Genomic DNA, 13,985 nt, shown 5'->3' with positions numbered 1-13,985 from the left:
CACACCCAAATGAAGTAAGTGGGCCAACTGGGGGTGTTTTATGACAAATTAGTTCCCAACATGAATACTCCAGACATCATAAAGCAAGTAATGACAAGAATGCCTGCCATGTGATGGGTTGGCTTTGCACAACAATATTTGTAATTTAGACAATGGAAATACAGGAGTTCAAAGTTGCCATTTGTAAGAAGGTAAGATTAATAAAATGCTTTATTCTGAGCGGTGGGAAAAAAATACAGTGGATAGAACAAAACCAACAGTCTCTCACCACTCCAAGTCAAACATTTATTTATAGAATACGTGGACTAAACGCTGTCAGCACAAACCTATTTTTTACAGGGTCAACCTTGACAAAGACAGATTGAGAGACTGAAAAAAACAAAGCATATTATACAGGTCAAACTTAGTATTGACTCCTTACGAACAGTCTACAAAGTATTTATCTTAACAGTTCTATTACTAGTAAGTTCTAGTAAAGTGTCATCCATGGTTTGTATGTGTTCACAGGGTGTGCCGATATACCAACTAATACCTTTTGGCTGGAATGAAGTGGACTGGGTGAAGAGAAATGACTCATTGGGAAACATCTCATTATGCCCGTTGAAACTGACCATAGATGAAAAATTTCAGTTTTAAGAGTAATATTAAAAAATTGTAAAAAAAACAGCATTGCTTTTACCTCAAATACTACATTGGACTATGGGTACACAAGTAAACCAAAAAAAACTAACATTTAACAGACCAGTGTTGGTCATATTATCGCTTTTCTTGTCTTGCAATGACAATCTCTTTCCACAGGTGCCTTAATTCAGCCATTCTGATTGTTGAACTCTGACCTTACGATCCACAGTCTTAATAACCAATACCAACCTAGTATAGTCAAACAGGTACTAAGGTGCATAAAACAAGGCCAATACATCTATCCTATTTAAGGCTATCCGCTATTGCAATAAGCCATGTGTATAGTGGCTAAGATTTTAAACTACAAAATGAAAACAGAACACGGTATTAGGTTGGGAAGGTACAAAATGTCTCTTGTTGTGGGGTGGGGGCTGGAAGCGGTGGGTGGTCAGCTGGATCCTTCTGGAGAGCCGGTGGTGGTCAACTACAACCCATTCACCACATGGACATCTGGTAGTTGAACTTGATCTTCAACAGGTACTTCAGGTTCACCTGTGCCACATCATACACAATGTATCTGGAGGAGGCAAGGTTAAGCGAAATAGGAACTAGGGAACAGTGTGGGGGCATGTCATATTATTCGATGCAAGTTACATTCCTAAAACAGAAATACAACAAAAGATTGTAAACTCGTCTTGATAACAGGACACATATCTATCTCTCAACCTCGTACATGTGTAATAACAATGTAGTAGAGATGGTTTTAAATTCTATTGACAAGGCAGTGCACAAACCCACTTGGATGAAAATGGGCAAAAGTATAAGACTCAGATTCAGAAGACAGGCAGAGGCCCTCAGAGGAAGCAAAGGATACTCGTTGTACAGCAGACTCGTGTCGTCGATGTTGGTGTTGGTTCCTTTTCCCAGAGGCACTTGCACCCCGTCTAAAGTGACAGTGGCACTAGGATCTGGGGCGTTTCGACCCAAACCTAACAGGGAGAGAAGGAAGAAAATAATGAGTTAAGTGCCAAGTAAGTTACAGTAATATAAATGTGTCTAAATATTGCATGATTGTATACAGCCTTTTCAATTATGTAAATATGATCTAAAATCGCCGTACCTTTCACGCTGTGTTTACCCTTGGGTAGTTTTGTGATGTGTGAGGCCTTCTTCAGTTCATGCCTGTACAAAAAATAAACAAATATCAATAACGATAGTTGGGATTGCAGAGAATATGGAATATTAAAAGGATTCTATAAACCTGAGCCGTCACTCACATGTTTCCGAGGGCGACCTCTCCCAGTAGAAGTAGGCCAGTTGGGTCGGACTGGGAGGTGTGGCAGTAGTTGGCCGACTTGGACACCATGTCGGCAAAGTACACACCTTTGCCAAACATGTAACCCGTCTGGAATGTATCAAGACAACATCATGAGCGTTTTTCAAATGTCACAACGTAGTAAAGGTGAATTTGAACCGGAGCTGTTGCCATATAATGATAAATATGGACTGCATACAAGACCATGTCACCGGGTGCTAAAAATAATACCATGTTGATCAGCTATAATAAAAAACAAAAGGAGGAACTTCCCCTATGCATCCCAAGCATTAGCTGGCGCTGTAGTGCGAGGTGGACACTCACCACGGGGGCTTCAGGAGGGGCGATACGCAGACCCTGAGAAAGGATACCAGCGTAGTTGGTGGCACGAGAACCGTGCCACAGAAGCTGTCGATTGGGCAGATCCTGGAACGGGCGGTACTGCTGGTACTCTCCCTCCCTAACGATCTTGAAGATCTGAGAGGGCGGAAGCGAGACACCACAGAAGTTCTATTAGTCGTATGTAAGGGATACACATGGTATACACCGTCCATAGAAATGCTTACTTGAAGGTTCCTTCTCAACAATGCAACAGTAAGAAATAATAAAATATAAGAATAGGAATATAGAGTAAATGGTTCAGTAGAATAGAATAGACATTTTATCACAGGTATAATACAGGAAGGCACAACTTATAGTCCAATATTTATACGTGTTTTGGGGAAGGGGATATTAGGGGGCAAGTGTTTAAATTATGCAGTATGTAGCAGTCCTAATAAGAGTCTGGTAGAAGCAGTTGTGATGTGTGTGTGTGTGAGCTTCTCAGGAAAATCTTACCTCCTCAACTTCCAGTGTGTAGGTGTTGTGTGTAGCAGCGTGTGTGTTCTTGACATACTGCAGAATGATCTCTGCCTCCTTTGTGGTCTTGTCAACAACCTGCAAGGTGGATGACAAATACAACACATTCATAGTTCATAACTTTTAGAGCACTGTATTCACAATAGAGAGTAGCATTGAAAAACCACTACTGTACCTCAATCTTGGTTTTGAGTTTCTCATAGTTGATGTCGATAGGGTCCTTCTTGTTATCCTCGGCCCCTCCTTTCAGCAGACTGTAGGCCACTTCAATGTCCAGCAGGTTGTCCAACATCTGGACCTTAGCCTGGACGGTAGTGGGACACAAAGGGTTAAAAACATCTACCATCACTTACTAAAGAGTTTAGAAATAAACTCAACTAGACTCCTTTGGTTCAAGTACCTCAGGATAATTGACTGACTGTGTACGCTTAGAGCTGGAGGTCTGAAAAATGTATGACTCGAGTCTCCATTCCAGTTCTCTAGGTTGGGGAGAGAGCCATTAAGGCCAGAAAACCCTGGCCTTAATAACCACGTACTCTTAAAATCTCCACCCGGTACAGCCAGAAGATGACTGGTCACCCCTCAGAGCCTGCCTTTCTAGGGAGTTTTTCCTAGCCACTGTGCTTCTACATCTGCCTTGCTCGCTCTCTAGGGTTTTAGGCTCAGTTTCTGTATAAGCACTTTGTGACAATTGCTAATAAATTCATTTGATTGAGAGGATGAGCGTGAGAGAGAACACAGGTGTCCTCACCTGAATGTAGTCAAGGTTGCTGAGCAGCGGTGGTTTCTTCATGCCAAAGTCGTGAGGTATGAGGGTGTAGAAGCGATTGGACAGGTCCAGAATGTGGGACTCTGAGGAACTGTCCGATACAGCCTGCTGCACCTCACTGAGGAGGGCGTAGGCACTCTGGATCTGCCTCTTACTCAGCTTCCCCAGCGGCATCTTCTGCAGGTCAATCTGACAGGAAAGACAAAAGATGAATGACTCATTCTCAATGAAGAGAAATTAGAGGGGGAAATGGGGGTCACATTTGGACAAAAATACACATTGAGAAAAACCAACACACACACACACACTCTCCACCAACTCAGTACCCACCTCAAACTCCACCATGGCCTTCTTCATGCTCTCCACATCAAAGATGGTCCTGATGAGTTCCTGGACAGGCTTGGCCAGCAGAGAGTTTGTGCCAGCACTGGCTGTCAGCCTCTTCACCGCCTCCTCATCCTGGGGGGGAAAACAACCAATCAGATATGGGACAGAGATAGGATGGGCCAATCAGGGTTAACCGGTGAAGGCCACAGTATACATTTCTCAATTAAAAGTAGGCCTGTCAAGTCAAATGCACAAATTCTTAAATATGAACACAAATGGTCCTGTGTGTGTCTGTGTGTTCTAGCTGTACCTGACCGTAGTCGATCTCCAGAGGGTAGAACCTGTTGGGATACTTGGTGAAGTGGGAAGAGCCCCAGGCGTTGCCTGTCTTCTCTTCGTACACACCCAGGAAGTTGTCCATGGCAGAGTTCTTATCATGGAACTTATCCAGCTTATTTCCCCCGATGGTGGTGCCCACTCTGCCCCAGGAGCGGAACACCCAGTACCTACACACAGAGAAGAAAGACAGAGGGAGAGGAAAGAGAAGGGTGAGATGAGCTGGAATGGGGACAAGAAAGAGGTAAGGGAGAAAGAGGAAGAGAAATACAGGGAAAGCAGAGAGAGTAGCATGAGGGAGAGAGGAGTGGTGAATGGGGAGGATAAAGAGAGGGATGAGAGGAAGTGGCCCCCTTTCAGGACCCTTTTACCCAGAGGATAGACTAACCGTTTATGCACATCGTCCTCCAGCAGCTGCAGTTTGTAGTAGGAGTTGGTTCCCCTGACGATGTCCACCAGACCTAGCGTAGCGCTGAAGATCTTGCCGTTCTGATCCAGGACATGAGCACTGTTCTCTAGACATGAGTCTGGGTCCACTGCTGCTCCTCCTTTCACAGTCAGCTTCATCTTCTTACTGGCCTTGTTAACACCTGAAAAAGCAGAAATTAGATTGTTACAACTGTAAAAGTGGAATTGACCCAACTGCCATACGCTCTACCATAGCAGCCTGTAAAAACGAAATACTCCACGATAACAGTCAGTTAAGTTACTCAATGTTACTTCCGATTCCATACCTTCCTCCTCCTTCACCCTTTTGGTGCTCTTGCCAGCCATGGCTCCAGACCTGGAGGCCGCTGACTGAGCCTGGGTCTCTAGTTTGACCTCGGCCCCCCAGGTGGAGATGGCATGCAGGGAGACCAGCTCCTGCAGGGCCTTGCCCGAGGACTTGATGTCAGTGAGGAAGTCCTCCGAGACCACGCGCACGCCCGCCTCCTCCGCCTCCTCCATCTTCTTACTCATCTTCTCTACCTCCTCTGTGAGAAAAAGAGCACACCAAAGATGTCAAACTAGGGAAAACAAAGAAATCCAACCTATCCTTCTGAAAATGTGTTACTGTAAGGGCGAGCAAAAGTTGAATCCAACAGCCCCCTGATTGACTGGCTACTCACTCTTGGTGCTGAGGCAGAGAGTAGCCTTATTGGCTGTGCCGGTGATCTTCCCGCCCAGCTCCTCCACGGCAGCCTTCAGCTCGTCCTTGTTCTGTCTCAGCTTGCCCACAGTCAGCAACTTCATCCCTGTCAGAGGCTTATCTACAGGGGAGGAGGGGAGACGAACCGATATAGACAGAATTACCATTCCAATACTATGAATGGGGCTGGTCATGTTCTAGCATCGCACTTAGGAACAAGAGAATATATTCACTGTAGAATAGAGAAGCAAAAATATAGAGTGAAATCATTGTTCTTTTACTCGAAAAGAGGCATCTCCATTTCGGCCAGATTCTTCAGCACAATGAGAAGATATAATGACTCAAGTCATTCCAACAAGTTGGCCCACTACACCACATTCTCCTACTGGTTTCTGCTTACCTGCAGGGGCTCCCTCTGGGAGGGGTATACTGGGAGCACTGGAGGCACTGGGGACTGGAGCGGATGCAGAGGCTGGGGGAGGGGCGGCAGACACCTTGGGGAACACCCGGTCCTGTCTCTTAAACTTGAACTTCTTGAGGAAGGGAAGCTCATGGAACTCCTGCAGAGGAATAGATCAGAGGAGGAGATGTTAGCTTTTGACATTCACAAGAGCATAGTGAGTTATATCTGAGATCTTTGTCGAATTCATTAGGCACGACACCGAAGAAAACAGTCCAAAACAAGCAGGTACTATGTGAACTTGTCCAATAAGAAATGGCTTTTTCATTTTCTGTTGCAAAACTTTTTGCATAGTTTTCCCAACTGAACACAACCCAGATAAATGAAATTCTATTTGTTACATGCACGAAATACAATGGGTGTAGTAGACCTTACGGTTAAATGCTTACTTACAAGCCCTTAACCAACAATGCAGTTAACTTCTTTGGGACAGGGGGGCAGTATTGATTAGCTTGGATAAAAAGGTGCCCAGAGTAAACTGCCTGCTACTCAGCCCTAAAAGCTAGAATATGCATATAATTAGTAGATTTGGATAGAAAACACTCTGAAGTTTCTAAAACTGTTTGAATGATGTCTGTGAGTATAACAGAACTCATATGGCAGGCAAAAACCTGAGAAAAAATACAACCAGGAAGTGGGAAATCTGAGGTTTGTAGTTTTTCAACTCTTTGCCTATCGAATATACAGTGTCTATGGGGTCATATTGCACTTTCTAAGGCTTCCGCTAGATGTCAACAGTCTTTAGAACCTTGTTTGATGCTTCTACTGTAAAGRAGGGGAATGGGAGCTGAATGAGTCAGAGGTCTGCCAGAGTTGCATGAGCTGGTCATGCGCGTTCACGTGAGAGAGTTAGCTTGCGTTCCATTGCAATTCTACAGACAAAGGAATTCTCAGGTTGGAATATTATTGAAGATTTATGATAAAAACATCTTAAAGATTGATTCTATACTTAGTTTGACATGTTTCTACGAACTGTAATATGACTTTGTCTGAACTTTCGCCTGGACCTGCCCGCGCATCGTGAGTTTGGATTGTGTACTAAACGCGCGAACAAAAAGTAGGTATTTGGACATAAATGGACTTTATCGAACATATCAAACATTTATTGTGGAACTGGGATTCCTGGGAGTGCATTCTGATGAAGATCATCAAAGGTAAGTGAATATTTATAATGCTATTTCTGACTTTGTTGACTCCACAACATGGCGGATATCTGTATGGCTTGTTTGAGCTCTGAGCGCTGTACTCAGATTATTGCATGGTGTGCTTTTTCGGTAAAGCTTTTTTTTTATTTTTAAATCTGACACAGCGGTTGCATTAAGGAGAAGTTTATCTAAAGTTCCATGCATAACACATGTATTTTTATCAACATTTATGATGAGTATTTCTGTAAATTGATGTGGCTCTCTGCAAAATCACGGGATGTTTTGGAAGCAAAACATTACTGAACGTATCGCGCCAATGTAAACTGAGATATTTGGATATAAATATGAACTTTATTGAACAAAACATACATGTATTGTGTAACATGAAGTCCTATGAGTGTCATCTGATGAAGATCATCAAAAGTTAGGGATTAATTGTATCTCTATTTCTGCTTTTTGTGACTTCTCTTTGGCTGGAAAAATGGCTGTGTTTATCTGTGACTATGTACTGACCTAACATAATCGTTTGGTGTGCTTTCGTCATAAAGCCTTTTTGAAATCTGGAAATCACGTTGGCTGGATTCACAACAAGTGTAGCTTTAATTTGGTGTATTGCATGTGTGATTTCATGAAAGTCATTTTTTTTATAGTAATTCATTTGAATTTGGCGCTCTGCATTTTCACTTGATGTTGGCGTCCCACATATCCCAGAGAGGTTAAGAAAATAGAGTTAGGAAAATATTTACTAACTAAACAATACCGAAGCTATATACATGGGGTACCAGTACTGAGTCAATGTGCGGGGGTACAGGTTAGTCGAGGTAATATGTACATGTAGGTACAGGTAAAGTGACTATGCATAGATCATAAACAGCGAGTAGCAGCAGTGTACATGAACATCAAACTCTACAGACACTCTGAACCCAAAGAAGGGGGCCTACCTTGGGGATGACCCAGCCCTTGCGGTTGGGCAGCTGGGTCCTGAACACACACTTGGTCCAGGCGGAGAGGTCTCCAGTGCAGTAGTAGGCGTCGCTCTTGAACACCAGCTGGCCCTGGCACTCCTCGCAGGGATTCAGTGCGCCAAAGGCCATGCAGTCTCCTAGGCTGTCCACCACCTGTCAATCAAACAACACACTATTTGACTGGCTGTTTGACACATCACGCAAACACACAAACCACACACGTTTACACAGTTAAACGAGACAGACCGCAGAAATGGACAGATAGAAAGACAGCTACTGAGACAGATACATAGTGAGCCTCCTTACATTGGACTCTCCAGAGGGCACTTCCTGTCCGTTGGCGATGAGCAGCTCCTTCATGTCGTTGGTGGAACAGAACTGCCTGAGCTTGTCCTTGATGCCCCAGATCAGCTGGCTCTGCTCCTGTACACACACAAGAGGGGGTTTGGAAAACATCACTCGCAAAACCTATGGGCATATAGTTGCATACACACATACAAAATGACAACAATGACATTATGTTACTAATTTGATGAAGTAAAGAAATATTAATGTTAAGGCATTTCCACAATTTTCAGGAGTGAACCTTCATCTGCAACTCCACTTTCTTCTTCTCCTCCTCATCCTTCTTCGATGCCCCTTCTCCATCTACCTCATCAGTCTTTCTCTTTCTGAGGGAAAAACAGGGAAAATAAATTATTTGTTTACATTCTCTATGCAGGAACCAATTTATCTACCAAGCAAAACATTTACAAGCAACATTTCAAATCACACCATTCTGTAATTCATCCTTCAAGAGAAAGTTTTGCTGTTGAAAACTTCCTGAAGGAACTTGACAGGCACTGACTTCCCCATTAACTTTGTAAATGAGGCCTGTTGGGAGCAGAGCCTTATCCAAGGTTAGTCAAATAAACCTGACACCTTCATTAATCAGGGAGATTCATTAGTGTCCTGACACCCGGTGGAGACGCACATCACCCGGTCTCTGGAGATGATTCAAGTTACTACACGTCCCTGTGACTCTGTGGGTGATTAGGATGTCACCCTGTCACCCTCTCCCCCTCCCTCTGGTCAACCTCTCCCCTTCAGGAGGGAAATTAATCAGCTTCCCAGAGGCCTATCCTGTCCCTCTAAACATCTGTCAATCACTGCCCCTTAAACACATTGTCCCATAGTGGTCACCACCTGACTCACAGGACAGGAAACAAACACCAAAAAACATCCACCTCCTATGATAGAATCTATAAAAACAACCCATCTCTGCCTTGTGCACACACTCAGCCTGTGTGTGGTCATAGCAGTAGCAGTTGTTGGGAGAGAGGTGGTACTTTGTAGAGATGGCAGCAGATCAATACTAATGCATTCCCTTTCTCACAAGTCCTCCTGACAAACACTGCTCTTCATTAGAGAGGGAGAGTCAGGCACAGAACAAGACGGACATTCTTCGTTTTAAGCATCATTATTCTGACTAGCTACTGTTTGGTAAGTAGCCCTTTCTTTACCAAAACTGCATTTTTATGTAGTAAATCAATAAGGAATCATTTAAAATCAGAACCACTTTAAGACAATTTTCACAATGTTACAGTAAGCAAGTCTGACCTCCCTTTCTCTCAATTTCAGGAAAATGACAGAGACCATCACAGTATCACTGAACCTCTCAACCTCCCTTCTCTTCGACAACTCAACCTTCCCCCCATACATTCAACCCCTCTGGACCTCCTCCTCCTCCTTCCTCGCTTCCACCACTCCTCCCCCTGACCTGGTGGTGTCCCCAAACGTTGTGTACATGGTGGCTGAACTCATCATAGCAACCCTCTCCACCGTGGGTAACCTGCTGGTGTGTGCCGCCGTTGGCCTCAACAGGAAGCTACGTACTGTCACCAACTACTTCCTAGTGTCGCTGGCCGTAGCCGACATCTGCGTGGGTGCACTGGCCATCCCTTGCGCCATCCTCACTGGCGTTGGCGTGCCCCGCCACAACCTCTACCTGTGTCTGCTGATGCTAAGTGTGCTCATCATGCTAACCCAGAGCTCCATCTTCAGCCTGCTAGCTGTAGCTGTGGAGCGCTACGTGGCCATCTTCCTGCCCTTCCGCTACCACACGCTCATGACGCCACGCAACGCTATCCTAGTTATCCTGGTGACCTGGGTGCTGGCTTTCCTCATTGGCCTGGTGCCCCTCATGGGCTGGCACAAAACGCCACCCGACTCGGGCTACTGCTTCTTCGTGTTCGTGGTGGACATGACCTATATGGTCTACTTCAACTTCTTTGCCTGCGTGCTGGCGCCCCTGGTCGTCATGTTCCTCATCTACGCCAAGATCTTCGTGACAGTCAAGCGGCAGGTACGGCGCATCGCAGCAGAGCGCGGGGGCGGCGTGGGGGGTGCGGAGGGGCAGGCGGCCCGGGCGGCCAGCATGAAGAGGGAGATAAAGACAGCCACGTCGCTGTTCCTCGTCCTCTTCCTCTTCACTGTCTGCTGGATACCGCTGCACGTCATCAACTGCTTCCTGCTGCTCTGCCCTGGCTGCCCTGTGCCCCTGGAGCTCCTCCTCACCGCCATTATCCTATCACACGCCAACTCCGCCGTTAACCCCTTCCTGTACGCGTACAAGATGAAGACCTTCCGGAACACCTTTAAGGCCATCTTCCTCTGCTGTAGAGCTCTAGGGGACTGGGAGGACGCGGCCGATGGCGGGGGGACCACCACCCACCGGACCTGACCGAAGACCCGTTGGTACCGTCTGACTCGCCATTACTTAATGTTCAACTGATGAGGATTATGTACCATTTGGTGGTCGTTATGCCCAGAGAACTGTCTTTTACAATAAACAGAACTGATAGATGGGAGATGTGTTCCTGATATTCTAACGTTAATATACCACTATGTACATTCCAGTAAAGTTAAMGTTTGTGGACACCAGACTACTTTATTTGCTTCATTAGAGAAAGCCTCACCCTTTAGATTTGATGGCGGGCAGCCTTCTCTTTAGCTCCTCCTTGTCCTCCACCCTGAGTGTGTTAAAGCCTTTGAGCTGGGTGGCGCTGTACTCTGGTTTGAAGACCAGCTCCTCCCTGCGGCCCACAAAGCAGGCGGTATGGTACCAGCGGTCTATCAACCCCAGCTGGGGCTTCTCTGGGTCAACCGTCTTCTTAGATACACGGATCTGGTCCTGGAGCACAGAGGAGAGGAGTTCGGGYTGTTATGACAGTGTATATTTGGGTTTATGTGGGATACCTATTCAAGTATTTATGTACATTGACAATCTATTCTAAAACTTTCATTTTTTTTACACTGAACAGATGTTGAGGAATAGCTGTACTGTAACTATTCATTTTACAGCCATGTGTATATCATATCATCTCTATGTAAAAAAATAAACAGATCTAAATATTGACCCCTCACCTTTTCAATTTTCTGCTCACACCCTTTACATGTGCTACGGTTTGACTTGGCATACTCCACTGCAAAGTCATTCAGAGTCTTCTCTCCTTTGGCCCCACCCTTCACATCACCTTTTCCTGTGAGGAAGAGGGAAGACAATGTGTTATTTGAAATCTGACCTCCAGTCAATGAGCATGACATTTTTTTGGGGTCCCATTTCAATGACATCAAAGGGGTACACAGATGACTCCACGCTTGGGAGAAAAGTTAATGGTTAAAGACTGACCTCCTGCAGCTCCCCCAGTCTCGATGGCCTTCTTGACCTTCTCCTGGTCCTCCCATCGCAGGTCAGAGAATCCAGCGATGTCTGCAGGAGAATGGGCAGACGCCCGCAGCCAGAAGCAGGAGAAGTGGTGCCAGTGGGGCACCTTACCGTCAAACATGGGCGACTGGGGAAAATAAAATAATGGGAGGGTCATGGTGGGTAAGGTAAATCACACTACATTGTACATATATAGTCCAGGTGGTAGGCTCATATGACTCAGGGTGACAAAAAAAAAAAAAAAAACTTGTCACCAGCAGGCACACTTGCCATCTTATCTAGCAAGCTATGTCACTTATTTCACTTGTGAAGTGTAAACATTGGTTCATGTGAAATTCTTGGCACAATTCACACAACGCTCAGAAATTGTATAGATTACAGGTACCTAAACGGTCATTATGACAAATGACTGCATTCAGCGCTCTTGCTGAAGTTTTCCCTGAGCTAATTTGGAAATGGGTCAAGCTTACTATGGAGCATTCAAAACTACTGAACTCGGAAAAAACTTGGTCAAATCATGACGCCAGTGATCTTGTGGTCGGAAAGGCAGAGTTCTAGAAAGCTGCCCCGAGTTCCCAGCTTGGCATTCTGAGTTGGACCTTGGATGACAATTCAAAACGATTTTCTACAGTAGGAGAAAAGTTGTTACCAGTTGTTATGAACGCGCTAAATTCAGAGATTTCCAAGTTCCGAATTGTTTTTAAAGCGGCAGATGCTACCAGAGGTCCTTGAATTGAATTATTGGAAATCAAGGGCATAACGCTAGCTGTAGCATAGATGCGGTAAAGAGGTCAATGGAACGCGACCTAATGGAAATTTGCCATGGAAACGCGTTGGGAAAGATGCCGTTGGGGACAGACACGAAACTCCTCAATGCCCCCAGCAAAATTAGCCTATTAGGCTGTTATTGATGTGTATTTTACACTGTTGAGGTAAAAAAAAAAAAAAAAGAGTATAATTCTTGCACAGATGTTAACCCCAATACATGTTCATGGCATCGTCACCAATCAACTGCAATACAGATAAAAACGAATTTGACTAGCACAACCGAGTTCTGTATGACAGTTATGCTACCAGTTTATACGAAGCGAAATGACTTAGCAGTCAATTCTTCTAAACCAGAAAAGGGAAAACTTCTGTTATGTAGCGAAAACTGCCAATTATATCCTAATCGGATATTAGTAGCCACATTGCGGGCCTGTTACAATACATACATCACGACGGATTGTACGAATATCCACGTTGTTAGAACAGATGTTTAACCTGCGACAATTCTGCTTCCTTCTCCCCACCGTCTGCATTCCATTTACTTCTTTCACATCTATGTATGCCCGAGACATATCATTGAAAAATGAATGCGCTGGTGGTGCGAAGGAATCAAAGCCCGTTCTCATTTAAGCCTTCGGAAGCCATTTAAACGCAATTGAGTTCTATCAAGACAACACAAACATGCTATATTCGTAAAGGAAATCCACAACATATCAATAATGGGCTGTTTAGTGCAGAAACAACAACCGTATAAGTGATTCTGAGATTGTCCACACTTATGCAGTTTTCTCGGAAATCACAAGACGCTCTAGCTACGTTACCTGCACCATGATAGCCATCCGCAGCGAATCCTTTGCAATGTTTTCCTTACATTTCTTGCACGAAGCACGTCCACTTTTGGCATATTCAGCTTTGTAAAGCTTGTCCTCTTGTGCATCTGCCATTTTTGTTGAGTTTAGACGCAAAATGAGATTGATTGAATGTAAATCTAACTTGCTTGGCAGTAGCCACTACAATGTAGTTGCAGCCCGCGTGCAGAGTACCCGCGCAGAAACGCAGACAAGAGCAATCGAGGAAGATGTACTAAAAGACATAGAAAGTCAAATACAGAGTACGATAACCAACGCTCAAAAAAACATTTTTATTTMAAAAGAATAACATTTTATTAATGATAGTATTTGTAATTTAAGGTTTTATTTTAAAGATCTATTTTTGGACTTATAAATTAAGAATATATATACCGATTGATTGTTGAAGAAAGCTACCTAAAATCTTACTGGTTGAAGAATTGTTCCGACCAAAAGTGTTCAAAAAACATGAACAGATTGCTTTTTATAAATAATGTTTTGTTGTTGCATTTAACTCCTGGAAAGGCTGTAATCGAGGTCCTTTCCTTAAAAGGTGACATGATGTCAGAGGTCAGCAGGTGGGAGAAGTGGGAGTTCGGGGCGCAGTGCGCGCTAACCAAGTGGGGCGGGTGCACGGTGTTTCCTCCGACACATTGGTGCGGATGGCTTCCGGGTTGGAGGCGCGCTGTGTTAAGAAGCAGTGCGGCTTGGTTGGGTTGTGCTTCGGAGGACGCATGA

General features: G+C 44.6%; 2 protein-coding genes across 3 annotated transcripts; one reads left to right on the top strand and one right to left on the bottom strand.

Annotated features, from left to right (window-relative positions):
* Positions 1–605: 605 nt before the first annotated feature.
* Positions 606–13,441, bottom strand: parp1 (poly (ADP-ribose) polymerase 1). 2 transcript variants are annotated; one of them, XM_023999789.2, is made up of 21 exons: positions 13,221–13,441; positions 11,596–11,758; positions 11,331–11,446; positions 10,883–11,097; positions 8,512–8,596; positions 8,232–8,348; positions 7,902–8,078; positions 5,756–5,915; positions 5,336–5,476; positions 4,961–5,200; positions 4,615–4,816; positions 4,201–4,396; positions 3,894–4,022; positions 3,546–3,752; positions 2,970–3,098; positions 2,774–2,872; positions 2,261–2,413; positions 1,899–2,026; positions 1,742–1,803; positions 1,496–1,610; positions 606–1,198 (listed from the first exon to the last, which is right to left on the bottom strand). In XM_023999789.2, exons 1-21 carry the CDS (start codon positions 13,341–13,343, stop codon positions 1,117–1,119), a joined length of 3,039 nt encoding a protein of 1,012 aa, XP_023855557.1. In that variant the 5' UTR covers positions 13,344–13,441; the 3' UTR covers positions 606–1,116. The 2 variants fall into 2 exon arrangements, with proteins under 2 accessions (XP_023855557.1, XP_023855558.1); XM_023999790.2 differs by having other exon boundaries at positions 13,271–13,354.
* Positions 9,685–10,756, top strand: adorb1a (adenosine receptor B1a). The gene has a single exon (XM_070446822.1). The coding sequence runs from the start codon at positions 9,712–9,714 to the stop codon at positions 10,645–10,647; it is 936 nt and encodes a 311-aa protein (XP_070302923.1). The 5' UTR covers positions 9,685–9,711; the 3' UTR covers positions 10,648–10,756.
* Positions 13,442–13,985: the final 544 nt, after the last annotated feature.

The sequence above is a fragment of the Salvelinus sp. IW2-2015 genome, linkage group LG14 (genome assembly GCF_002910315.2).
Source record: "Salvelinus sp. IW2-2015 linkage group LG14, ASM291031v2, whole genome shotgun sequence".
Taxonomy (NCBI): domain Eukaryota; kingdom Metazoa; phylum Chordata; class Actinopteri; order Salmoniformes; family Salmonidae; genus Salvelinus; species Salvelinus sp. IW2-2015.
Note: the sequence above shows the minus strand (reverse complement) of the source record. Positions and strands in the feature narration are given on the sequence as shown.

Coding starts and splice junctions, on each gene's coding strand:
- parp1 (XM_023999789.2), bottom strand. CDS start 13,343: ATGGCAGATGCACAAGAGGACAAGCTTTACAAAGCTGAATATGCCAAA. Junction 5,477..5,755: donor CCCAGAGGGAGCCCCTGCAG/GTAAGCAGAAAC, acceptor CCTCCCCTGTAG/ATAAGCCTCTGACAGGGATG. Junction 2,027..2,260: donor CCCCTCCTGAAGCCCCCGTG/GTGAGTGTCCAC, acceptor GATACATTCCAG/ACGGGTTACATGTTTGGCAA.
- adorb1a (XM_070446822.1), top strand. CDS start 9,712: ATGGTGGCTGAACTCATCATAGCAACCCTCTCCACCGTGGGTAACCTG.